Source organism: Oncorhynchus gorbuscha, linkage group LG13 (genome assembly GCF_021184085.1).
Source record: "Oncorhynchus gorbuscha isolate QuinsamMale2020 ecotype Even-year linkage group LG13, OgorEven_v1.0, whole genome shotgun sequence".
Taxonomy (NCBI): domain Eukaryota; kingdom Metazoa; phylum Chordata; class Actinopteri; order Salmoniformes; family Salmonidae; genus Oncorhynchus; species Oncorhynchus gorbuscha.
Window position 1 is genome coordinate 60,631,938 of NC_060185.1, and position 27,465 is coordinate 60,659,402.

The 27,465-nt window shown below is 46.0% G+C and overlaps 1 protein-coding gene across 3 annotated transcripts in view; it reads right to left on the bottom strand.

The window, feature by feature from the left end:
* Positions 1 to 21,792, bottom strand: part of LOC123993235 (C-terminal-binding protein 2-like) — a 35,038-nt gene extending 13,246 nt beyond the window's left edge. For 2 of the 3 annotated variants that reach the window (XM_046295147.1, XM_046295149.1), the window contains exons 1-8: positions 21,594 to 21,792; positions 20,144 to 20,182; positions 19,212 to 19,378; positions 13,721 to 13,875; positions 12,746 to 12,890; positions 12,218 to 12,424; positions 11,578 to 11,792; positions 8,301 to 8,431 (exon numbers count right to left, since the gene is read on the bottom strand). In XM_046295147.1, coding sequence (XP_046151103.1) covers positions 8,301 to 8,431; positions 11,578 to 11,792; positions 12,218 to 12,424; positions 12,746 to 12,890; positions 13,721 to 13,875; positions 19,212 to 19,269 — 911 coding nt within the window. In that variant the 5' untranslated portion in view covers positions 19,270 to 19,378; positions 20,144 to 20,182; positions 21,594 to 21,792. Of the gene's footprint in view, positions 1 to 8,300; positions 8,432 to 11,577; positions 11,793 to 12,217; positions 12,425 to 12,745; positions 12,891 to 13,720; positions 13,876 to 16,197; positions 16,327 to 19,211; positions 19,379 to 20,143; positions 20,183 to 21,593 lie in introns of those variants that run through there. The other variant, XM_046295148.1, reaches the window with a different exon arrangement.
* Between the last annotated feature and the right edge of the window lie 5,673 nt (positions 21,793 to 27,465).

Here is a 27,465-nt window from a genome sequence, read left to right on the forward strand (position 1 = left end):
TGTACCTGAATGGCTCGGTCTCGTGAACGACTGAACGTCCAGTGTGTGTGTGTGTACCTGAATGGCTCTGTGTCGTGAACGACTGAACGTCCAGTGTGTGTGTGTACCTGAATGGCTCGGTCTCGTAAACGACTGAACGTCCAGTGTGTGTGTGTACCTGAATGGCTCGGTCTCGTAAACGACTGAACGTCCAGTGTGTGTGTGTACCTGAATGGCTCGGTCTCGTAAACGACTGAACGTCCAGTGTGTGTGTGTACCTGAATGGCTCGGTCTCGTGAACGACTGAACGTCCAGTGTGTGTGTGTACCTGAATGGCTCTGTGTCGTGAACGACAAAACGTCCAGTGTGTGTGTGTGTGTGTGTGTACCTGAATGGTTCTGTCTCGTGAATGACTGAATGTCCAGTGTGTGTGTGTGTGTGTGTGTGTGTGTGTACCTGAAGGGCTCTGTCTCGTGAATGACTGAATGTCCAGTGTGTGTGTGTGTACCTGAAGGGCTCTGTGTCGTGAACGACAAAACGTCCAGTGTGTGTGTGTGTGTGTGTGTGTGTGTACCTGAAGGGCTCTGTCTCGTGAATGACAAAACGTCCAGTGTGTGTGTGTGTGTGTGTGTGTGTGTGTGTGTGTGTGTGTGTGTGTGTGTGTGTGTGTGTGTGTGTGTGTGTGTGTGTGTGTGTGTACCTGAAGGGCTCTGTGTCGTGAACGACTGAACGTCCAGTGTGTGTGTGTGTGTGTGTGTGTGTGTGTGTGTGTGTGTGTGTGTACCTGAATGGCTGTCTCGTGAACGACTGAACGTCCAGTGTGTGTGTGTGTACCTGAATGGCTCTGTCTCGTGAACGACTGAACGTCCAGTGTGTGTGTACCTGAAGGGCTCTGTGTCGTGAACGACTGAACGTCCAGTGTGTGTGTGTGTGTGTGTGTGTGTGTGTGTGTGTGTGTACCTGAAGGGCTCTGTGTCGTGAACGACAAAACGTCCAGTGTGTGTGTGTGTGTGTACCTGAATGGCTCTGTCTCGTGAACGACTGAACGTCCAGTGTGTGTGTACCTGAAGGGCTCTGTGTCGTGAACGACTGAACGTCCTGTGTGTGTGTGTGTGTACCTGAAGGGCTCTGTGTCGTGAACAACTGAACGTCCAGTGTGTGTGTGTGTGTGTGTGTGTGTGTGTGTGTGTGTGTGTGTGTGTGTGTGTGTGTGTGTGTGTGTGTGTGTGTGTACCTGAAGGGCTCTGTCTCGTGAATGACTGAATGTCCAGTGTGTGTGTGTGTGTGTGTGTGTGTGTGTGTGTGTGTGTGTGTGTGTGTGTGTGTGTGTGTGTGTGTGTGTGTGTGTGTGTGTGTGTGTGTGTGTGTGTGTGTGTGTGTGTGTGTACCTGAATGGCTCTGTCTCATGAACGACTGAACGTCCAGTGTCTGTGTGTGTACCTGAATGGCTCTGTCTCGTGAACGACTGAACGTCCAGTGTGTGTGTGTGTACCTGAAGGGCTCTGTCTCGTGAACGACTGAATGTCCAGTGTGTGTGTGTGTGTGTGTGTGTGTGTACCTGAAGGGCTCTGTCTCGTGAATGACTGAAAGTCCAGTGTGTGTGTACCTGAAGGGCTCTGTCTCGTGAACGTCTCAACGTCCAGTGTGTGTGTGTGTGTACCTGAAGGGCTCTGTCTCGTCAACGACTGAACGTCCAGTGTGTGTGTGTGTGTGTGTACCTGAAGGGCTCTGTCTCGTGAACGACTGACCGTCCAGTGTGTGTGTGTACCTGAAGGGCTCTGTCTTGTGAACGACTGAACGTCCAGTGTGTGTGTGTACCTGAAGGGCTCTGTCTCGTGAACGACTGAACGTCCAGTGTGTGTGTGTCAAGGGCTCTGTCTCGTGAACGACTGAACGTCCAGTGTGTGTGTGTGTGTACCTGAAGGGCTCTGTCTCGTGAATGACTGAATAACCAGTGTGTGTGTGTACATGAAGGGCTCTGTCTCGTGAACGACTGAACGTCCAGTGTGTGTGTGTGTGTGTGTACCTGAAGGGCTCTGTCTCGTGAACGACTGAACGTCCAGTGTGTGTGTGTGTGTGTGTACCTGAAGGGCTCTGTCTCGTGAATGACTGAACGTCCAGTGTGTGTGTCTGAAGGGCTCCGTCTCGTGAATGACAAAACGTCCAGTGTGTGTGTGTGTGTGTGTACCTGAAGGGCTCTGTGTCGTGAACGACAAAACGTCCAGTGTGTGTGTGTGTGTACCTGAATGGCTGTCTCGTGGACGACTGAACGTCCAGTGTGTGTGTGTGTGTGTACCTGAATGGCTCTGTCTCGTAAACGACTGAACGTCCAGTGTGTGTGTGTACCTGAATGGCTCTGTCTCGTGAACGACTGAACGTCCAGTGTGTGTGTACCTGAATGGCTCTGTCTCGTGAACGACTGAACGTCCAGTGTGTGTGTACCTGAATGGCTCTGTGTCGTGAACGACAAAACGTCCAGTGTGTGTGTGTGTACCTGAATGGCTCTGTCTCGTAAACGACTGAACGTCCAGTGTGTGTGTGTACCTGAATGGCTCTGTCTCGTGAACGACTGAACGTCCAGTGTGTGTGTACCTGAATGGCTCTGTCTCGTGAACGACTGAACGTCCAGTGTGTGTGTACCTGAAGGGCTCTGTGTCGTGAACGACTGAACGTCCTGTGTGTGTGTGTGTGTGTACCTGAAGGGCTCTGTGTCGTGAACAACTGAACGTCCAGTGTGTGTGTGTGTGTGTGTGTGTGTGTGTGTGTGTGTGTGTGTGTGTGTGTGTGTGTGTGTGTGTGTACCTGAAGGGCTCTGTCTCGTGAATGACTGAATGTCCAGTGTGTGTGTGTGTGTGTGTGGTGTCTGTCTGTGTGTGTGTGTGTGTGTGTGTGTGTGTGTGTGTGTGTGTGTGTGTGTGTGTGTGTGTGTGTGTGTGTGTGTGTGTGTGTACCTGAATGGCTCTGTCTCATGAACGACTGAACGTCCAGTGTCTGTGTGTGTACCTGAATGGCTCTGTCTCGTGAACGACTGAACGTCCAGTGTGTGTGTGTACCTGAAGGGCTCTGTCTCGTGAACGACTGAATGTCCAGTGTGTGTGTGTGTGTGTGTGTGTGTGTGTACCTGAAGGGCTCTGTCTCGTGAATGACTGAAAGTCCAGTGTGTGTGTACCTGAAGGGCTCTGTCTCGTCAACGACTGAACGTCCAGTGTGTGTGTGTGTGTGTGTACCTGAAGGGCTCTGTCTCGTGAACGACTGACCGTCCAGTGTGTGTGTGTACCTGAAGGGCTCTGTCTTGTGAACGACTGAACGTCCAGTGTGTGTGTGTACCTGAAGGGCTCTGTCTCGTGAACGACTGAACGTCCAGTGTGTGTGTGTACGTGAAGGGCTCTGTCTCGTGAACGACTGAACGTCCAGTGTGTGTGTGTGTGTACCTGAAGGGCTCTGTCTCGTGAATGACTGAATAACCAGTGTGTGTGTGTACATGAAGGGCTCTGTCTCGTGAACGACTGAACGTCCAGTGTGTGTGTGTGTGTGTGTACCTGAAGGGCTCTGTCTCGTGAACGACTGAACGTCCAGTGTGTGTGTGTGTGTGTACCTGAAGGGCTCTGTCTCGTGAATGACTGAACGTCCAGTGTGTGTGTCTGAAGGGCTCCGTCTCGTGAATGACAAAACGTCCAGTGTGTGTGTGTGTGTGTGTACCTGAAGGGCTCTGTGTCGTGAACGACAAAACGTCCAGTGTGTGTGTGTGTGTACCTGAATGGCTGTCTCGTGGACGACTGAACGTCCAGTGTGTGTGTGTGTGTGTACCTGAATGGCTCTGTCTCGTACCCTGAATGGCTCTGTCTCGTGAACGACTGAACGTCCAGTGTGTGTGTACCTGAATGGCTCTGTCTCGTGAACGACTGAACGTCCAGTGTGTGTGTACCTGAATGGCTCTGTGTCGTGAACGACAAAACGTCCAGTGTGTGTGTGTGTACCTGAATGGCTCTGTCTCGTAAACGACTGAACGTCCAGTGTGTGTGTGTACCTGAATGGCTCTGTCTCGTGAACGACTGAACGTCCAGTGTGTGTGTACCTGAATGGCTCTGTCTCGTGAACGACTGAACGTCCAGTGTGTGTGTACCTGAATGGCTCTGTGTCGTGAACGACAAAACGTCCAGTGTGTGTGTGTGTGTACCTGAATGGCTCTGTCTCGTAAACGACTGAACGTCCAGTGTGTGTGTGTACCTGAATGGCTCGGTCTCGTGAACGACTGAACGTCCAGTGTGTGTGTGTACCTGAATGGCTCTGTCTCGTGAACGACTGAACGTCCAGTGTGTGTGTACCTGAAGGGCTCTGTCTCGTGAACGACTGAACGTCCAGTGTGTGTGTACCTGAAGGGCTCTGTCTCGTGAACGACTGAACGTCCAGTGTGTGTGTACCTGAAGGGCTCTGTGTCGTGAACGACTGAACGTCCTGTGTGTGTGTGTGTGTACCTGAAGGGCTCTGTGTCGTGAACAACTGAACGTCCAGTGTGTGTGTGTGTGTGTGTGTGTGTGTGTGTGTGTGTGTGTGTGTGTGTGTGTGTGTGTGTGTGTACCTGAAGGGCTCTGTCTCGTGAATGACTGAATGTCCAGTGTGTGTGTGTGTGTGTGTGTGTGTGTGTGTGTGTGTGTGTGTGTGTGTGTGTGTGTGTGTGTGTGTGTGTGTGTGTGTGTGTGTGTGTGTGTGTGTGTACCTGAATGGCTCTGTCTCATGAACGACTGAACGTCCAGTGTCTGTGTGTGTACTGAATGGCTCTGTCTCGTGAACGACTGTCCAGTGTGTGTGTGTGTACCTGAAGGGCTCTGTCTCGTGAACGACTGAATGTCCAGTGTGTGTGTGTGTGTGTGTGTGTGTGTGTACCTGAAGGGCTCTGTCTCGTGAATGACTGAAAGTCCAGTGTGTGTGTACCTGAAGGGCTCTGTCTCGTCAACGACTGAACGTCCAGTGTGTGTGTGTGTGTGTACCTGAAGGGCTCTGTCTCGTGAACGACTGACCGTCCAGTGTGTGTGTGTACCTGAAGGGCTCTGTCTTGTGAACGACTGAACGTCCAGTGTGTGTGTGTACCTGAAGGGCTCTGTCTCGTGAACGACTGAACGTCCAGTGTGTGTGTGTACCTGAAGGGCTCTGTCTCGTGAACGACTGAACGTCCAGTGTGTGTGTGTGTGTACCTGAAGGGCTCTGTCTCGTGAATGACTGAATAACCAGTGTGTGTGTGTACATGAAGGGCTCTGTCTCGTGAACGACTGAACGTCCAGTGTGTGTGTGTGTGTGTGTACCTGAAGGGCTCTGTCTCGTGAACGACTGAACGTCCAGTGTGTGTGTGTGTGTGTGTACCTGAAGGGCTCTGTCTCGTGAATGACTGAACGTCCAGTGTGTGTGTCTGAAGGGCTCCGTCTCGTGAATGACAAAACGTCCAGTGTGTGTGTGTGTGTGTGTACCTGAAGGGCTCTGTGTCGTGTGTGTGTGTGTGTGTACCTGAATGGCTGTCTCGTGGACGACTGAACGTCCAGTGTGTGTGTGTGTGTGTACCTGAATGGCTCTGTCTCGTGGACGACTGAACGTCCAGTGTGTGTGTGTACCTGAATGGCTCTGTCTCGTGAACGACTGAACGTCCAGTGTGTGTGTACCTGAATGGCTCTGTCTCGTGAACGACTGAATCCAGTGTGTGTGTACCTGAATGGCTCTGTGTCGTGAACGACAAAACGTCCAGTGTGTGTGTGTGTACCTGAATGGCTCTGTCTCGTAAACGACTGAACGTCCAGTGTGTGTGTGTACCTGAATGGCTCTGTCTCGTGAACGACTGAACGTCCAGTGTGTGTGTACCTGAATGGCTCTGTCTCGTGAACGACTGAACGTCCAGTGTGTGTGTACCTGAATGGCTCTGTGTCGTGAACGACAAAACGTCCAGTGTGTGTGTGTGTGTACCTGAATGGCTCTGTCTCGTAAACGACTGAACGTCCAGTGTGTGTGTGTGTGGCTACCTGAATGGCCTCTCTGTCTCGTGAACGACTGAACGTCCAGTGTGTGTGTGTACCTGAATGGCTCTGTCTCGTGAACGACTGAACGTCCAGTGTGTGTGTGTGTGTACCTGAAGGGCTCTGTCTCGTGAATGACTGAACGTCCAGTGTGTGTGTACCTGAAGGGCTCTGTCTCGTGAACGACTGAACGTCCAGTGTGTGTGTGTGACCTGAAGGGCTCTGTCTCGTGAATGACAAAACTCCAGTGTGTGTGTGTGTGTGTGTGTGTGTGTGTGTGTGTGTGTGTGTGTGTGTGTGTGTGTGTGTGAATGGTCGGTGTGTGAACGACTGAACGTCCAGTGTGTGTGTGTACCTGAATGTCTGTGTCTGTGTCGTGTGTGTGTGTGTGTACCTGAATGGCTCTGTCTGTAAACGACTGACTGAACGTCCAGTGTGTGTGTGTACCTGAATGGCTCGGTCTCGTAAACGACTGAACGTCCAGTGTGTGTGTGTACCTGAATGGCTCGGTCTCGTCGTCCAGTGTGTGTGTGAATGGCTCGGTCTCCTGAATGGCGTCTGGTAACTGAATGGCGTCCAGTGTGTGTGTGTACCTGAATGGCTCGGTCTCGTAAACGACTGAACGTCCAGTGTGTGTGTGTACCTGAATGGCTCGGTCTCGTGAACGACTGAACGTCCAGTGTGTGTGTGTACCTGAATGGCTCTGTGTCGTGAACGACAAAACGTCCAGTGTGTGTGTGTGTGTGTACCTGAATGGCTCTGTCTCGTGAATGACTGAACGTCCAGTGTGTGTGTGTGTGTGTGTGTGTGTGTGTGTGTGTGTGTGTGTGTGTGTGTGTGTGTGTGTGTGTACCTGAAGGGCTCTGTCTCGTGAATGACTGAATGTCCAGTGTGTGTGTGTGTACCTGAAGGGCTCTGTGTCGTGAACGACAAAACGTCCAGTGTGTGTGTGTGTGTGTACCTGAAGGGCTCTGTCTCGTGAATGACAAAACGTCCAGTGTGTGTGTGTGTGTGTGTGTGTGTGTGTGTGTGTGTGTGTGTGTGTGTGTGTGTGTGTGTGTGTGTGTACCTGAAGGGCTCTGTGTCGTGAACGACAAAACGTCCAGTGTGTGTGTGTGTGTGTGTGTGTGTGTGTGTGTGTACCTGAATGGCTGTCTCGTGAACGACTGAACGTCCAGTGTGTGTGTGTGTACCTGAATGGCTCTGTCTCGTGAACGACTGAACGTCCAGTGTGTGTGTACCTGAAGGGCTCTGTGTCGTGAACGACTGAACGTCCAGTGTGTGTGTGTGTGTGTGTGTGTGTGTGTGTGTGTGTGTGTGTGTGTGTACCTGAAGGGCTCTGTGTCGTGAACGACAAAACGTCCAGTGTGTGTGTGTGTGTACCTGAATGGCTCTGTCTCGTGAACGACTGAACGTCCAGTGTGTGTGTACCTGAAGGGCTCTGTGTCGTGAACGACTGAACGTCCAGTGTGTGTGTGTGTGTGTGTGTGTGTACCTGAAGGGCTCTGTGTCGTGAACGACAAAACGTCCAGTGTGTGTACCTGAATGGCTCTGTCTCGTGAACGACTGAACGTCCAGTGTGTGTGTACCTGAAGGGCTCTGTGTCGTGAACGACTGAACGTCCAGTGTGTGTGTGTGTGTGTGTGTGTGTGTACCTGAAGGGCTCTGTGTCGTGAACGACAAAACGTCCAGTGTGTGTACCTGAATGGCTCTGTGTAGTGAACGACTGAACGTCCAGTGTGTGTGTACCTGAAGGGCTCTGTGTCGTGAACGACTGAACGTCCAGTGTGTGTGTGTGTGTGTGTGTGTGTACCTGAAGGGCTCTGTGTCGTGAACGACAAAACGTCCAGTGTGTGTGTGTGTGTACCTGAATGGCTCTGTCTCGTGAACGACTGAACGTCCAGTGTGTGTGTACCTGAAGGGCTCTGTGTCGTGAACAACTGAACGTCCAGTGTGTGTGTGTGTGTGTGTGTGTGTGTGTGTGTGTGTGTGTGTGTGTGTGTGTGTGTGTGTGTGTGTGTGTGTGTGTGTGTGTGTGTGTGTGTGTGTGTGTGTGTGTGTGTGTGTGTGTGTGTGTGTGTGTGTGTACCTGAAGGGCTCTGTCTCGTGAATGACTGAATGTCCAGTGTGTGTGTGTGTGTGTGTGTGTGTACCTGAATGGCTCTGTCTCGTGAACGACTGAACGTCCAGTGTCTGTGTGTGTACCTGAATGGCTCTGTCTCGTGAACGACTGAACGTCCAGTGTGTGTGTGTGTACCTGAAGGGCTCTGTCTCGTGAATGACTGAGTGTGTGTGTGTGTGTGTGTGTGTGTGTGTGTGTACCTGAATGGCTCTGTCTCGTGGACGTCTAGTGCAGCTCCTCGTATCCGTCCTTCCTTCAGGGCCTGAGCCAGAGCCTTCTCATCCACCAGCCCTCCCCGCGCAGAGTTCACCAGGAACGCTCCCTGGCGCATCTACACACAAAACACAGAGTTAACTTTATACACACACGCACTCCCATAATTAACTCAGGAACCACACCTATGTGGAAGCACCTGCTTTTAATATACTTTGTATCCCTCATTTAGTCAATTGTTTCCATTATTTTGGAAGTCACCTGTACATGCATGTAAGAACGTGAATTTACAAACATACTAGGGCTGTTAACAAGGTGTTAGATTTTTAAAAAGGCATTGATTTTTCACCGCACGGACCCCTTTCAAGCGCACGTGTTTCCACACAGACCCTATTCCGCATGGACCCTGCACTATGTTGCAGCTGCTGTTATGTGGTGCCGTCTGTCTCTTAGGGTGTTTTCACACTTGGTCCCCTTCAAACAATTTTTGTGAATTCAGTGCGGTTCCCCTCATTTTTTTGTGGCGTGCGAAGACTCCAAAAGGAACACAGTGGAGTGCGAAGACTCCAAAAGGAACACAGTGGTGTGCGAAGACTCCAAAAGGAACACAGTGGAGTGCGAAGACTCCAAAAGGAACACAGTGGAGTGCGAAGACTCCAAAAGGAACACAGTGGAGTGCGAAGACTCCAAAAGGAACACAGTGGAGTGCGAAGACTCCAAAAGGAACACAGTGGTGTGCGAGACTGCACAGTGGAAAGACTCCAAAAGGAACACAGTGGAGTGCGAAGACTCCAAAAGGAACACAGTGGAGTGCGAAGACTCCAAAAGGAACACAGTGGAGTGGAAGACTGCAAAGAACACAGTGGAGTGCTCCAAAGGAACACAGTGGAGTGCGAACACTCCAAAAGGAACACAGTGGAGTGCGAAGACTCCAGAAGGAACACAGTGGAGTGCGAAGACTCCAAAAGGAACACAGTGGAGTGCGAAGACTCCAAAAGGAACACAGTGGAGTGTGAAGACTCCATAGGAACTTGGAGCCCTCAGAAGAGCGCCCTAAGCAAACCGAACTGAGACCGGTTCGCTTGAATTCGGAAGTCCGGTTCCCCCTTCTTTTTTTTAGGACAAGGTAAACACAAAGCTCCCCGGGTTTGCTTGTAATTTTTACCGCACCACACACTGGAACACCGTTTCCTCTGCAATAACCCCTTGACATTGGAGAGAGAAGAGGATGTGCCGGTTCACATAAATAAATGTGTGCTGATTAGCGATTGTCAAGGACGCAGAGAAATTCTAAAATGTGTGTGTGTGGAGTTTTGTACTGGCGCGATGTTCAGATTCTCTGTTTGCAATATGTTGACCTACAGGCTAAGAGAGGTTCATAAACTGTTTATTCGAATGTGGGGTTCGAATGTGGGGTTTGAATAGTGTGAAAAGGCAACATATTTGGTGAGAATCACAACATGGGTACAAAATCCATTCTAGCTGTTGAAGGGTCAGTAGCCTACAGCATTATTTAAATCGGCAATTAATTTACTGGTAGTTAATCTGTTTCCAATAATATTTACATGTTAATATTATCTTCTGATGACAATTATTATGTCTCATCCTTTTACCAAAATGCAATCTGTTAACTACCAAAATGTAATTAGCTGTCCGATTGCACATTCTGATGGAATGGCTTGTCCTGTACTTTTACTAGAGTTCATTGAGTGAATGTTGGACAAATATCTTTGGTTCCTTTCTAACAAAAACATTAAATGCGAATGCAAAGAGGACTCAGACCTCAAAAAAGGCGAAGTGAACTGGCAAAAGAGTTGAGTCCTCATTCAACGGCAGTGTGAATACAAAGAGAACAGACTTCTTTAGATTTATTTCGTTCACTTTAAAACAGGACTGACACCACTTATTTTAAAAGAGGACTAATATGTGAAAACACCCTTAAAAACATCCACTTTGCGCGCAGCTTTGAGCCACAATTTTGAAGGAAAAAAAGCTCAACCATACACACATTCTCAGGTGTTTCTTTAGATAACAGCAAAAACATATTTTGGACAAAAAATAGCTAGCAACTTATACTAAAGTTCGCTAGCTAACCAAAATAATGTTTACAATGTCATGGTTGAATGCCTCTTGACATAACTACCCACAATGGTTTTAAACCAGAACAGGACATCCATGGTTTTCTTGCATTTCTCAGGTCAAAAGATTTAAGCAAATAATCTCCATTTTTGTAGAACCAGCTTGTGACTAGCTCATGTTGAAGTAGCCTAGGCTACATCTAATAGCTGTTATTACATTAACTCAGACCTGGCTGAGCTATTGTCTTCTGTGGAATTCATATCATTGTTGAACAGGTGTAAAATGCTCCTTGTGTCCATAGAGTCAGGTCTGTTTTCCTGTACTTAACCCCCCAAATCAGAAATTGGGAGAACACTAATTGAGAATGCCTGAAGCTTTAACTGTTTGTGTGTGTGTGTGTGTGTGTGTGTGTGTGTGTGTGTGTGTGTGTGTGTGTGTGTGTGTGTGTGTGTGTGTGTGTGTGTGTGTGTGTGTGTGTGTGTGTGTGTGTGTGTGTGTGTGTGTGTGTGTGTGTGTGTGTGTGTGTGTGTGTGTGTGTGTGTGTGTGTGTGTGTGTGTGTGTGTGTGTGTGTGTGTGTGTGTGTGTGTGTGTGTAAGCGTTAATACGTCAAGAACATTAATAAGAGGGAGTAAGTATATTTAAAAGAGCGACATGTAGTATTTTTGGGCCCGGCAAAACTCTTGTCAAATTGACTGGGGCTGAACGATTTGTATAAAGTATCGCTCACTAATAGATTCGGTTAGCATGCAGCTCAGGAAATTTAACAACAAGAGCAAGTCCGTCTTCTGTTGACCAATAAGAAGGCTGCACCAATAGAATGCAATTTTGTGTGGGCCCAATCACTTTTATGGAGGGAAAAAATATTGTGAAACACTATCATTCCACTATTACTTCAGATATATTAATGACATTTTCTCAAATTACAATGCAAAAATATTACATGTAGCTAATTTAAACATTGTGAGTATTTTATTTCTTATACAGATTGTGATTCCATCCCTTACAATAAAAGCATAGTACGCCTGTAACTCAACAAACTGCTTTTTAATAGGGTTATTTTTTCTTAAGGGACAAACTTCAGCAAATTAAAACATTTAGATGAATTGTGATTATTTAAATCGTTTGACAGCCCTAAAACATACATAAAATGTGTGTGTACGATGTGTGTTTATGACATCGTGTACCTGTTTGATGGTGAAGTCGTTGATGAGGTGGTGGTTGTGTTCGTTGAGGCTGCAGTGTAGAGAGACACAGTCAGAGTGGATGAGCAGGTCTTGGAGCGTAGTCATCCTCTGCAGGCCCAGGGAGCGCTCCACTCCGTCAGGCAGGTAGGGGTCGTAGAAGATCACCCCGAAACCAAACGCCTTGGCCCGCAGAGCCACCGCCTGGCCCACACGACCTGCAGAGAGAGGAACGCACAGGGGTAACTAGTGTTTGTATATCCATGGTGGGGCACATAGGCACCCAAAGCAACTCCAGGGCCTCTCGCAGCCCCAATTGTCAATTGAAAACAGGCCAGACTAGGGGCCACTAGTCAGGGTAGCCTAGTGACCACTAGTCACTAATCAGGGTAGCCTAGTGGTTAGAGAGCTGGACTAGTAACCGAAAGGTTGCAAGTTGAAATCCACGAGCTGACAAGCTGTCGTTCTGCCCCTGCCCACTGTTCCTAGGCCGTCATTGAAAATAAGAATTTGTTCTTAACTGACTTGCCTAGTTGAATAAAGGTAAATAAAAGATTTTTAAAATCAGCTGCTCTAAATCAGCCCCCTTCTCCACTACCCAGTAACTCCATCAACCTCCCTAGCCCAGATGACCCCCACTCACCCAGGCCGATGATGCCCAGCGTCTCCCCCCGGATTCGGGCAGCTCCCCCGGCCACCTCCCTGATCTGCTCCACGCTGGAGGCCCTGGTGCCCTCCCTCAGGGCCTGATGCATCCAGGTGACGCGGCGGTACAGGTTCAGGATCAGACACATGGACGTGTCGGCCGTCTCCTCCACCGAGCACGCTGGCACATTACACACTGCGATGCCTGGGGGAGAGAGATGGGGAGGTGGGGAGAGAGGAGATGGGGAGGTGGGGAGAGAGGGAGATGGGGAGGTGGGGAGAGAGGGAGATGGTGAGATGAAGGAAAGAGAGGAGTGTGTGTGTGTGTGTGTGTGTGTGTGTGTGTGTGTGTGTGTGTGTGTGTGTGTGTGTGTGTGTGTGTGTGTGTGTGTGTGTGTGTGTGTGTGTGTGTGTGTGTGTGTGTGTGTGTGTGTGTGTGTGTGTGTGTGTGTGTGTGTGTGTGTGTGTGTGTGTGTGTGTACCTGTTCATCGGCATACTGCGTGTGTGTATTCGGGCATGACTCACCCAGCTCAGCTGCAGCTTTGATGTCGACGTTGTCGAAGCCACTGCCGATCCTGACAATGACTCGGAGGCCTTTGAACTTATCCAGGTCGTCTCTGGAGAGGGTGATGGTATGGTAGAGCAGAGCCCCTACTGCCTCGTTCAGCACCTACGGGGTTAATACACAGACACCGTTATACAGTTGGCAATGCAGGGTTAACACACACCGTCAGACAAGGCCATCACACAAATTAATACAGCCGCGTTCAGCACCTACAGGGTTAACACACATACTGCTGGTTAGACAGTATCATAACTACTCAAATAAACACATGGCTGGCAGTCAGGAGGTAGTCCTGAATAACTTTTAAAATATTTTAGAAATCAGGAAGTGCCGCTTATAGCCATATTAACAGGAAGCTTACAACCAGACAGTGTATGTTGCCTTATAAACACTGAGTGTACAAAACATTAGAAGCATCTCCCTAATATTGAGTTGCACCCTCTTTTGCCCTCAGAAAAGCCTCGATTAAATTGGGGCATGGACACTACAAGCTGTCGAAGGTGTTCCACAGGGATGTTGGCCCATGTTAACTCCAATGCTTCCCACAGTTGTGTCAAGTTAGCTGGATGTCTTTTGGGTGGTGGACCATTCTCGACATACACAGGAAACTGTTGAGTGTGAAAAACCCAGCACCGTTACAGTTCTTGACAGACTAAAACCAGTGCACCTGACACCTACTACCATATCCCGTTCAAAGGCAGTCTTTTTAAAAAGATATTTTGTCTTGCCCATACACTCTCTGAATGGCACACACACTCCATGTCTCAAGGCTCAGAAATCCTTCTTTAACATGTCCCCTCCCCTTCATCTACACTGACTGAAGTGTCTTTAACAGGTTACATCAATAAGGGATCATAGCCTTCACCTGGATTCACCTGGTCAGTCTATGTCATGGAAGGAGCAGATGTTCCTAAAGTGTGTGTGTCTCACTCTACCTTCTCGTGTATCTCCTGGGTGGACTGGGCATCACAGAAGGCCACAGTGGCCACATCCTTGAGGATGGGCATCTCTATGGTGCAGTCACGCCCGTCCAGCAGGGCCACCAGGGGCCGAGGGTGCATGGGCCCGTTCAGGATGGGGGGGCGGATGCCTGCACACAGGGGAGAGGGGGACAGTTAAGACATGATTTGGCATTATGAAAGGTCACTAAATTAGTTGCATTCTAAAATCGTATGTGCTGCTTTGGTTCCAATGGCTGGCTAGGTTGGAGCATGGTGCTTGACACACTAATGGTTGTGGATTATTTTTTATTTATTTAATGTCCACATTATAACCATCAAACTATAAGTGTTCATCTGACGTTTACAGTCCACTTTGAGTTGATCGTTCGCCCAGACAAAATGGCTTCCTTTGGGGGATGTGTGATAAAGTCAAAAACACCGCATACAGCGCACCATGTTTTCCCAGATGGGACTGTTCACTGAGGTTAGTGAATCAACAATGTTTCTGGAGTCTCTGGACCAGGGCTAAATGAATCACTGCCCTAAACCTTCTACACGCACCATTGCCTTGACCATTACAACACACACGTGCACACCATTAAAGTCCCTCTGAACTTGACCAGGCATGACAATAGCCACTGGCATCATCAGTGCCGGGGCCAGAGCAGGCTCAACCCGAATAGTGAGTCTGACCAGTGACCACTAACATGATTACTACTACCAAAGCGAGTCCCATGATGCTCTCTTCTCCGTCCCCACAAACAGCCAGGGCCTTGTCAACACTGGCACCCTGAGGGATCAGTGGCTGCGTGTGATGGTTACGCAATGGTAATATGTAACTGGATCTGCTGCTGCAGAGAGCACATCTGAGATGACAAAGAGACAGGGGGGGGGGGGGTCCAACACCAGCACGAACCTACAACGTCAATACATGCAACCCCACGGAAATCAGACGCACATGCTATGACGACACATGTAAGACACACTGAATGACACACCACCCACATTGCTGACTCCAGCCAGAGAGGAGGATGGAAACGCTTGTGGAGCTACACTGTAGCTGGCTGCAGTGCCAGGGGAGGTCGAGTGTGACGGTTGGGGGAGGGGCAGTAGAGGGGTTGAGATGCGGGGTGCAGGGAAGAAGGGGGAAGGGGGTAGAGAGAGAGAGACTGAGTCATGACCTAAATTCCCTCCTCTGGAGCCCCCCCAAACACACACGTTCTGTACACACATCCGTAAACACACGCCCACTGATACATGGCTACATTTGTCCACCGTGGTCCTGGGTCTGCATCGAAATCCTCAATCATCACTGAGCACCAAGTGGCAGAATGCGAGACAAAGCACAAGGCTAACATCTGTGCCAAAGGTCACTAGAGAAATGTGGCCAACTGGAACAAAAACTAACATCACCACTGATACCATCATCATAAGACATATTCGTGTGTGTGTGTGTCTTAGCGCTCTGCCTCTCCTTCACACTGAACTAATTATGAACTGGCCTTCTGAATCGGAACGCACTGCCCTTCTCACACACACACACGTAACACACACCAGACCACACCACTGGCCCCTAGACCAGAAACACACACACAGTCTCTGCGTGACAGGTGTATGGTCTGGGGTGGGGGAGAGGGACAAGAAGGGGGGGGGGTGCATGTGTCTCGCTGGAACATTCACATGGACAGAGGGCAGGACGCATGCAGGGACAGACACACAGACCGACATCCATATGCACAAACACTATGTCCTGTGTCATAGTGGGAGTGTGGGGGAGGGAGAAAGAGAGGTGGGAGTAGGATAGGAACTGGTGGCAGGCAGGCAGTGGAAGACAAATATTTGTGGACGCTTCCTGTGACGTCAAAGCATTTCCCAAATGGGCCTAGCCGAGAAGGCTTAAGAAAGTGAATCTGCATCTCATTAAAAAAAATAACAAAGCATTTTCCTTTATCTTAATCTCCACATGCCAGAGATCACAATGGATTCACAATTACTGGTTAACAAAAGGCAGCCTCAGAAGCGCAAACACACAAATATTTAGAGTAAAGGACGCTTGCGTACAAGGCTTATGGAGCACAAGCATGGCCGCGCACACAATGCAATTCATTCAGCGCTTCATTCATTCTCCCTCCCTCCTTTCCTTTCCCTTCCTCCTCCTCCTTTCTCTTACCCTTGGTTTAAGGAGTGTGAGAGAGAGAGAGCAGGGAGAGGGGGAGGGGCAGGGTAGGATGATAATGCAGCACTACTCCACCCAACATCCAGCCAGACACACAATAACACACATACACGCAGGCGCCGTACACACACACACACACAGTTGCTCAATTCGCTACAAGGACACGCTGAGCAAAAAGGAAACGACACACACACTCGTCAGCAACACCACACCCAAGCCCATATCACCCCCTTGCATCTTCAAGCTCTCATTCACAAACGCATTTAACGACACACACACACACAGAGCGCCTAACCTTGCATTATGAAGTTTGCCAGCCTGTCTTCCTCTCTCTCGCCTCGCTCTCTCCCTCTATCGTTCTTTCTTTTCTCTCTCTAGTTCTGTCAGACTGTTCTCGGCTGGCTAGGTCCCTGCTGTCATCCACACCCAGCCCCTCCCCCACTAGGTCCGGCTCCAATCACGGACGGCTCCATTGAGGGCCAGCCAACCAGCACTAACCTCATTAGCATAGCCAGGCAGTGGCTAGGTCTGGTTTGGCTGTTGTTGTTTTTTAAAGAGACAGCTGGCCCGTTTCCCTGTAGCCACAGCCGCGACCCCTCACCCTGCTCCTCTCACTCATCTCAGGGGACCTGACTCTCCCAGATAACTCCCTCCATTTTATCTCAACATCACCCAAGGGCTGCATTTCACACCAATTTATTTAGTTTGGACTGGGGTAGCACAGACCAGAATTTTGTCTTATATGTCCAGAATTTAATAAGATATTTTATATGACTTCATTACCTTTTTATGACATTTGTATACACTACAAATTGAGGCTTGGCATGACTGGCAATACCAATTTATTTGTTTTACAATCTAGGCCAAAGCGATACCATTCTACCTTTTCAGTTAATTTCTTTGTAAAAAAAAAATTAAAAAAACACTGATCATGTTGTAATCTAACTGGTCTATTATCCTAGCCTGTCATGTACTCAGTCATCCTCATCATTTGTACCTTGCCTTGACATTCTTTCTCACGGCTCATAGCTCAGGCACACCAGCTTGGCCACCCACTAACCCCTCTTGAAATCCCCACAGACAGAAACAGGAAGTGAGATAAGGGCATTTTGCGCTCTCCCTGACTATCCCCAAGCCATCACTACACTATTCTACTAGTGGTGGGGGGAGGATCAATACAGTTACATATCAGGATATTATTTTTGGACTATATTTTCACAATATTGCAATATTATTTTTGAGCTAGTTGACTGTACCGACACCAAAACTCCAGTATTTTTTCCTTAATAGCTTGTTCTGCATCTTCTTTTGAAATAGGGAGACACATTTATTTTCAGCACTTTTATTTCCAGGACTGATGAAAACTAATAATCATGCTCTCTCCACTCTCTGCAGCAGACATATGGTGAGCAATATGTTTGGAACACTGAATCACAAAACATATATAACAGTGAGTGTCGCAATACATATCGTATCGCCACCAAAGCAATGTAATAATTCCCAGACCTATATCCCATCTGCCACTCCACAAACCAATAGGCTGATCATTAATAAAAATATATTCCATATCAGCAGCTGATGTACAGTGCATTCAGAAAGTATTCAGACCCCTTAACTTTTTCCACATTTTGTTACGTTAGAGCCTTATTCTAAAAATGGATTGAATCGTTTTTTCCCCTCGTCAATCTACACACAGTACCACATAATGACAAAGCAAAACAAAAAAATATATATATATACTTACAAAAGTATTCAGACCCTTTACTCTGTAGTTTGCTGAAGCACCGTTGGCAGCGATTACAGCCTTGAGTCTTCTTGAGTATGACGCTACAAGCACATGTATTTGGGGAGTTACTCCCATTCTACTCTGCAGATCCTCTCAAGCTGTCAGGTTGGATGGGGAGCATCGCTGCACAGCTATTTTCAGGTCTCTCCAGATATGTTCGACCGGGTTCAAGTAAGGCTCTGGCTGGGCCACTCAAGGACATTTATTCAGAGACTTGTCCCGAAGCCATTCCTGCGTTGTCTTGACTGTGTGCTTAGGGTCGTTGTCCTGTTGGAAGGTGAACCTTCGCCCAAGTCTGAGGTCCGGAGCGCTCTGGAGAAGGTTTTCATCAAGGATCTCTCTGTACTTTGCTCCGTTCATCTTTGTGACGTTTGGCATTCAGGCCAAATAGTTCAATCTTGATTTCAGACCATAGAATCTTTTTTCTCATGGTGTGAGAGTCCTTTAGGTGCCTTTTGGCAAACTCCAAGCGGGCTGCCATGTGCCTTTTTACCCCCTTAAAAAATGCCTGATTGGTGGAGTGCTGCAGAGATGATTGTCTTTCTGGAAGGTTCTCACATCTCCACAGAGGAACTCTGGAGCTCTGTTAGAGTGACCATAGGGCCCTTCTCCTCCGACTGCGCAGCTTGGCCGGGCGGCCAGCTACAGGAAGCGTCTTGGTGGTTCCAAACTTGTTCCATTTAAGGATGATGGAGGCAACTGTTCCTGGGGACGTTCAATGCTGCAGAATTTGTTTGGTACCCTTCCACAGATCTGAGCCTCGACACAATCGTTCAATCTCATGGCGTGGTTTTTGCTCTGACATGCATTGTCAACTGTGGCACCTTATATAGACAGGTCTTTCCAAATAATGTTCAATCAATTTAATTAACCACAGGTGGACTCCAATCAAGCTATAGAAACATCTCAAGGATAATCAATTGAAACAGGGTGCACCTGAGCTCAATTTAAAGTCTCATAGCAAAGGGTCTGAATACTTAAGTAAATAAGGTTTCTGTTTTTAATTTTTAATACATTTGCACAATTTTCAAAAAACCCGTTTTCACATTGTCATTATGGGGTATTGTGTGTAGATTGATGAGGGGGATTTTTCCCCCATCAATTTTAGAATAAGGGTGTAATGTAACAAATGTGAAAAGACAAGTGGTACATTCCGAATGCACTGGAAGTGCAAAATATTATAGACATAGGCATGTGATAATCACACATTCAATCAATTTGAAGAAAACTGCACATCCTCTCTGGAGGATGTTCTGATACACCAAATCAGACCTGTAGAAACCATTTTGTATTATGAATTTGTGATGGAGGTGTGAGAATATCATGTGAGAATACTCATTACCATTTGACTATAACCTGATAAAAATGAATTGTGAAATCTTAATATTCAATACAAAAATATAGAAAAATACAAGATGTAAGATGTGCAGTCTGTGTATGGTCAGTGTGTGAGTGTGCGCGTTATCTGTAGGTCAGTGTCTGTGTGCGCGTGTTTGAGTGTGTCGCAAAACATGGCTCCTTACCCTCACAAATGCGGTCAAGTCTTTGTCGCTTTACTTTGTGTTTGTCCATTAGAGCCATAGGCTGGCAGTCCTAACCCAGGACACAGCAAGACAACAGCACAGAGCGCTAAGGAGCCCCTTCAACAGAACACCAGCACTAGAAACCACTACTGCCCACTGAGCAACACCTGCACAGAGAGAGAGATATAGCAATTGACGGGGAGAGAGCGCAAGAGAGACAGAGTTGTGACCGGGTAGAACGTGAAAGGTTTTATTAGTCATTTCTGTTGTACTGCTTCTGCAATATGGATTGCTTATTTCGTACAAATAAAGTTTGACAATTTGAGAGAGGGACAAACCACACGATCACAGTTAGTGTAGGGTGCCGTTACTGCTGCAGGATCCTCAGAGGTTAGTTGATGCAAATGTGGTTTCAAGTTTAGCAGCCTTAAGATGTTACAATAACAAAGGGCACTAAGGTTTAGGTGTCTACTAAACGAATTATAATCCTATGTTCTTACACAAACAAAAGTGCGTCTTCTCTCTCCCTCCCAAATTCTTTCAAACTTTATTGGTACAAAATAAGCAACCCAAGTTGTTACACTTGCATTGTACAAAATTGCATCAAACTAAATCGGAACTTACACCCAAATAAACACTTATCTATGTAGTGTGGTATTGGTGAGTGTGTATTCTGACTTCTGCTTTCTCTGTGGTAAATTTAAACCAAGGGCCTGTTTCAGTACTTTGACAATGCATCCATTCTTCTCTCCCTAAAGATTATACGTACTCTGACTTGACTGGATTGGTGAAAGCCATGTAGTTGATAACCCTTGCTTTCACCCATCCAATGGGGTGAGATAAATGACCGAAACCAGAGGGACAGAGATGGTGCACTTTCCATTTTTCTAAATGGAAAGACTAGTAACCATATGGAGGAGTGGCTGACTTACCAGCAGGAGAATCCGTTCAGTGTGTCTGCTTAGATCTCACTGTCAAGCAAAAAAAATAGTCTTATTATCCGAGGGTCTTTTTCACTCGCTCTCTCACACGAACACATGCACATTGATTAGATAACTGACAGGGGTTCTTCAACTTTTTCATCTCAAGACGCAAATTAGAAGTTGACTGTGACTCAAATCATCCTCCAAACGACACAATATAAAGAAGAAATAGTGTGTGATTATATACAATGTATTCTCATAACTACCGACCCACCTCTCACATGCCCAGGGCCCACTCATAACAATAACGTCAGTCACTTCTAGGCCAAACCCATATAAAAAGGTGAGTGCTAAACATGGAGTACTTTGGCAGAATGACAAAAGGCCTTATAACAAAAAGTGCTTGTGGAACAGTAGTTAGGCCTTGATCACTGTTAGATTAAGACTAGTGTCTAACATTTTGGAGAGGGGTATCTACCATATTATAATGTGTACAAGTTATGCTTACAAACTGGACTCCAACTTAAGAGAGAACAGTTAACACTAGTTGGCTACCATTTGATGACGTACACTGGCATAATGTGAGGAAGAATTAGCCAGCCTAATTTTCCCTAATTAAAAATATCCATTCAAACCTCTAACTATGACACTTAGATAGAATCACATAATTTGAGAGGTTGGGATAACGTTCCAAAACGTATAAATGCTAAAAGTAGCGATGATTAACGTTATGCATTCCAAACTTGAAACCCATCACAATGTAAATCAACAGTGACTGGGTTATGGAAACAATGGCAGTTAATAATTTAACAAGAGCAAGGTTGATACAAAGTATCCAATACAGTTGTTTGCGAGCTCAACCCATTACAACATATGGCTGATAAAGTACATTTCACTATCGAACAGCTAGCTACAAGTTTCAAAACTCTGCAGAAGCCGCCATGATAGCTAGCTAGTTAACATTAGCAATTAAATTAACTGTATGGCTACTAATAACGACCGTTTATCGCTTCTGGCTAGCTAGATAGCCAGTAAGCTAACATTAGCTAAGGTTAGTTGGTCAGTTAACCGTGCCAGATTAAACACATCGTTACTTATTATCGGAACCAAGTTTGGATTAAACAAAACGCATGTTAAGCATCCCAAAAATACACGAAAAGTTCGACCTGACGGTGGCTAGTTTAACGTTATATTTTAACAAACATATCAAACTACCGTTGGATAGTTAGCATCGCAAGTTAGCTTGCTTGCTAGCCTAACGTTACGATGTGTGGGAGACGCGTACTGTTGGAGCCCATTTCATCCGATTCGTTATTAGCGAATTGCGCTACAATGTGAATATCTGAAATTCAGAAACGAAAGATCACGGAGGAAACGTGGATATCCCCAACGTGCACGTTAGTCGTGCATCATTCGCTACCCCGGTAACTGAGTAATGCACGAGCGGCGAATTATTTACCTAAATAATTGTATTTCGGTTGGATTGAGACAGTGTGCGTGCTTCGGTGGTCTTCCCTCTCTCCCGATCGCCATGAAATCTGAAAAAGAGGAAGTCGCCGGTTCGTGGGGGGTCAGGCCTCCCGCCGTACCAGTGTACACAACGTGTGACGGACAGGCAGAGTGCGAGGCATTGGTAGGAGGGGAAGGCAGAGCGCCCTCAACTTCCACGGCGGTGGTCAAACAGTGCACCCAAATCAGGGTTGCCAGGTCCAGCTAAAATGTATATCCAATGACCTTTGAAAACCCCTTTGAAAACCTGACACAAGGCCTGAAAACTGTGGACGAATTATTTTTTTTGAAGCAAAGGGAGTTGACACATTTGGCCCTGCTTCGTGGACATCATCACTTTTATACAATGGGTTACCAACATATTCAAATAAATCATTTATATATATTTTTTTTGTTCATACTATTTCATCCTTCCACAAGATGTTGACCCGACACAAATCTAAGGTTGCTACCCAAGCCCTCTGGTTGGTCGTTCGGTTGCCAGAGACACGACCCAGTCGATCAGTTAGTTGTTCTGTGGTCCGCGACCCAGTCGTTTGTTCTCAATGATCTATTGCCATACTGGCTGGCAACGTTCTTATCCCTTGCTTGCTAGTTAGCCAACTACGGCTCATTTACAGTCAGGTCAAAGAGTGCAGCAAGAATAACAGCAAAGTAGCCGTATTTGTATTTGTTTAAGCTGTTTTCTAGAGACATTTGGATATCCATAATTATGAGCTAATGATGCGCAATTTCGCCTGGTCAGAGGAGCTAGCCAACAACACAGCTAACACAACCACTTCAAACAGAAGTTTTTCAATTGACATTTATTTGTATATATCCATAAAAAATATGCTAGCTGATTCATGATGTTGACTAGCTGAAAAACGCTGCCTGCCTGTCTGTCTCATCCCGACTCCCTACACATTAATTTCTATGAGACAGATAGAGATCAAAGTTGAATATTGAAACAATGTTGCAAAATGTCGGACAGACAAACAGCAAGGTTTATACAAATCTCCGCTGTTGTTTTTATTGTGGAGATCAAGTTTATAAAGTGCCTGGCTGGGCTGACGAGACAGTGGATGGCACCGTCAGATAGGAACAGGGTAAATGGGCATTTTAAAGTCACATATTTAGCTGGTGGTAACTTGTGGAATAGACATCGACTGGGATTTGGTCTTAACAAACCAGCATTCAGGATTGGACCCACCGATTGTATAGTTAGGCAATAAGGTCTGGGGGGGTGTGGTATATGGCCAATATACCACGGGTAATTTCTGTTCTTACGACACAACACAGAGTGCTAGGACACAGCCCTTAGCTGTGGTATATTAGCCATATATCACAAACCCCCGAGGTGTCGTATTGATATTATAAACTGGTTACTAATGTAATTAGAGCAGTAAAAATACATGTTTTGCTATACCCATGGTCAGCCAATCAGCATTCAGTGCTCGAACCACCCTGTTTTAAATTATCCAATAAATCCTTTTTCCATAATGTTAGCGAGCAAATTAAGAAGGAATATTGATGTAATTTTTAACAACCAAGGCTAAGAATCAAAATTCTGTTTCCATCAAAATAATAATTCTTTCAAGTTTATGAATATGTCGCAAGAGAAAAGATAAATCACCCGTATTAAACTCTCCAGATCATTTTCCATCAATGGATGTCAATTTAGCTCGTTTTGAATGCTATGAATAATCATAAACTGGTTACCAACGTAATTAGGACAGTAAAAAGTATGTTTTTGTCATTCCCGTGGTACACGTCTGATATACGATGGCTTTCAACCAATCAGCATTCAGGGCTCAAATCACCCAGTTTATAATTGTAAATAAATCCTAATTGCGCATGTGCATAACTATAGATAAATCCGACAGGAGAGTTTGAGTGATGAAAGTTGGATAGAGGATCTATGCAAGAAACACTTTCAATATATATTTATTGTATCAAATGTTAGGCTACAGTAGTCTGCAATGGCATAGAAATTAATAGCCTACTTGATGGCCAACAGATGCAAATGTAGCCTATCATTCTCCACATTTAATGTCATTTTAATTGTGGACTTTTTCCCACAACACAAGCACGCGAGGGAGTTCCTTAACTTACGTTTTAAATTTCCACTTGTGCAGCGCTCCAGATCCTAAAACTGAGCATGAGTAAAACCCTTCGCTTGATACTGTTATCCATAAGAAAAGACATTAGAATGCAGTTTACATTAAACCACCTCTGAGCGAATTCATCTATAGAGCTCCAGTGCACCTAGTCATTTTCCAGTGCTATGTTGCCATTATATCAGTTCTAGTGCATTAATATGTTTTATGGAAAAAGGGTGTCTCCATAAGGAATGAAAATATGAACGGAACATGCAACAATTTCAAAGATTTTACTGAGTTACAGGTCATATAAGGAAATCCGTCAATTGAAATAAATCACAATGGGCCTCAGGATCTCGTCACGGTATCTCTGTGCATTCAAATTGCGATCGATAAAATTAAATTGTGTTCGTCGTCTGTAGCTTATGCTTGCCCATACAAGAACCCCACCACCATAGGGCATAACCCCATCACCAACATCAATATACCGCTCGCCCACACTACACCATACATGTGGTCTGCGGTTGTGAGGCCGGTTGGACATACTGTTATGCTGGTGAATGAGGACCCAAAAGCGACTTAACGAAAACAGAGTCTTTATTCCAGTATATGACAAAAGTAATAATCCTGGATATATCAAGGAGAAAACAAAACAGGAAAAACTGAAATCCACTCGTAGTTGCGAGGACTGACTGGAGACTCGACCATAGACTGCAGGTTGCTTCGGGAAGGCACCGACCATAGCAGACTAAGACACCTGCTCATACGCAGCATCTGAAGAAGATAAAACACGACAGGGCGAGACAAGGACACAGAACAGCGAACATCATACAAGGATCCGACAAGGACAGAAGCGGAAAACAGAGGGAGAAATAGTGGCTCTAATCAGAGGGCAAAATAGGGGACAGGTGTGAAAAGAGTAAATGAGGAACAGCTGGGAGCAGGAACGGAACGATAAGGAGAGAGAGCGAGAGAGGGAGAGAGGGAGGGGAAGAGAGGGATAGAAAGAGGGAAAGAACCTAATAAGACCAGCAGAGGGAAACGAATAGAAGGGAAGCACAGAGACAAGACATGATAACCAATGACAAAACATGACACATACTGCCAAATTTTCTAAAGACATAGGAGGCGGTATATGGTAGATAAATTCACATTAAATTATCTGGTAACAGCTCTGGTGAACATTCCTGCAGTCAGCATGCCAATTGCACGCTCCTTCAAAACTTGAGACATCTGTGGCATTGTGTTGTGTGACAAAACTGTACATTTTAGAGTGGCATTTTATTGTACCCAGCACAAGGTGCACCTGTGTAATGATTATGCTGTTTAATTAGCTTATTGATATGCCACACCTGTCAGGTAGAATGATTATATAGGCAAAGAAGAAATCAAAGTAAAATGGACAATATGCAATGGGAAATCACAACTGTTGTCCATGAGTTTCATCCGGTTGTCCTGATCAGTGGTTTCAAGTTTGTATCGTCAATGTTTTAACTAGCTGATCATAAGCTGATCACGATAACTCCTGATAAAACTGGGTAGCTGATATTCATAGCTTAAATAGCCAAATTGATTAGTCACAGGAATCAGGACTACTAAAGTCAATGCAATGGCCTGTTTTTAAAGTGGTAGGTTTACCACATAGATTGGCATTCATAAAATCATATTTCTGTCAACACTGTAGGCTACACCTCAGTAAGCACGGACCAATTCTGACGCCTTTTGGACTTCGTTTTTTGGTGCAGTTCCGGACCGGCCTTGATTTCCACATGCACAGACATTGGTTTTGGTCCGATACGGACCAAATCTGAACCAATCATAGATGTCTATGTTTGGTTCAGATTTTGTCCAGTCTGGACCAACCTTGATTTGGCCCAAACATGGATGTCTATAAATGACTTATTTTCAACTTTCATTCAGAACCAAAAATCTGCCTGATTTCAACGTCCGTAAATACATATTTCCAACCTCTGTAAAATACAGTTGAAGTCGGAAGTTTACATACACTTGGGTTGGAGTCATTAAAACTTGTTTTTCAACCACTCCACAAATTTCTTGTTAACAAACTATAGTTTGGCAAGTCGAACATCTACTTTGTGCATGACACAAGTCATTTTTCCAACAATTGTTTACAGACAGATTATTTAACTTATAACTCACTGTATCCCAATTCCAGTGGGTCAGAAGTTTACATACACTAAGTTGAATGTTCCTTTAAACAGCTTGGAAAATTCAAAAAAATTATGTAATGACTTTAAAAGCTTCTGTTAGGCTAATTGACATTATCTGAGTGAATTGGAGGTGTACCTGTGGATGTATTTCAAGGCCTACCTTCAAACTCAGTGCCTTTTTGCTTGACATCATGGGAAAATCAAAAGAAATCAGCCAAGACCTATGAAAAAAAATGGTAGGTACCACGTTCATCTGTACAAACAATAATACGCAAGTATAAACACCATGGGACCACGCAGCCGTCATATTGCTCAGGAAGGAGACACGTTCTGTCTCCTAGAGATGAACGTACTTTGTGTGGAAATGTGCAAATCAATCCCAGAACAACAGCAAAGGACCTTGTGAAGATGCTGGAGGAAACAGGTGCAAAAGTATCTATATCCACAGTAAAACGAGTCCTATATTGACATAACCTGAAAGGCCGCTCAGCAAGGAAGAAGCCACTGCTCCAAAACTCCCAGAAAAATGCCAGACTACGGTTTGCAACTGCACATGTGGAGAAAGATCATACTTTTTGGAGAAATGTCCTCTGGTCTGATGAAACAATAATAGAACTGTTTGGCCATAATGACCATTGTTATGTTTGGAGGGAAAAGGGGGAGGTTAAGCAAGCCGAAGAACACCATCCCAACTGTGAAGCACGGGGATGGCAGCATCATGTTGTGTAGGTGCTTTGCTGTAGTAGGGACTGGTGCACTTCACAAAATCGATGGCATCATGAGGTAGGAAAATGATGTGGATATATTGAAGAAACATCTCAAGACATCAGTCAAGAAGATAAAGCTTGGTCACAAATGGGTCTTCCAAATAGACAATGACCCCAAGCATACTTGCAAAATGGCTTAAGGACAACAAAGTCAAAGTATTGGAGTGGCCATCCCAAAGCCCTGACCTCAATCCTATAGAAAATATGAGGGCAGAACTGAAAAAGCGTGTGCGAGCAAGGAGGCCTACAAACCTGACTCAGTTACACCAGCTAATTTATTTTTGATTTAATCTTCATTTAACTAGGCAAGTCAGTTAAGAACAGATTCTTATTTACAATGACGGCCTACTCCGGCCAAACCCTAACCTGGACAACTTGTACACCACCCTATGGGACTCCAAATCACAGCCAGTTGTGATACAGCCTGGAATTGAACCAGGGTCTATCGTGATGCCTCTAGCACTGAGATGCAGTGGCTTTGACCACTGCGCCATTCGGGAGCCCAAAATTAACCTGATTTTAACATCTGCAAAATACTTATTTTTCAAGGTCCGGAAAATATGCCTTTTCAATGTTCTCGAAAATATGTATTTTAAACATACGGAAAATACCTTTACACCTTCCATCCAGAACCTAACGTCAACTTCTGGAAAATACGTATTTTATACGTCTTTTCAATGTCATTTTGCTTACTGGGACTATTCTAGTTTTGTGAGGGGCAGCGTTTTTTGGTCTTGCGTATGGCGGCGGAATGGCACACACACCCCTTCACCCCTCAACCCTCTCCACCTTTCACTCACTCA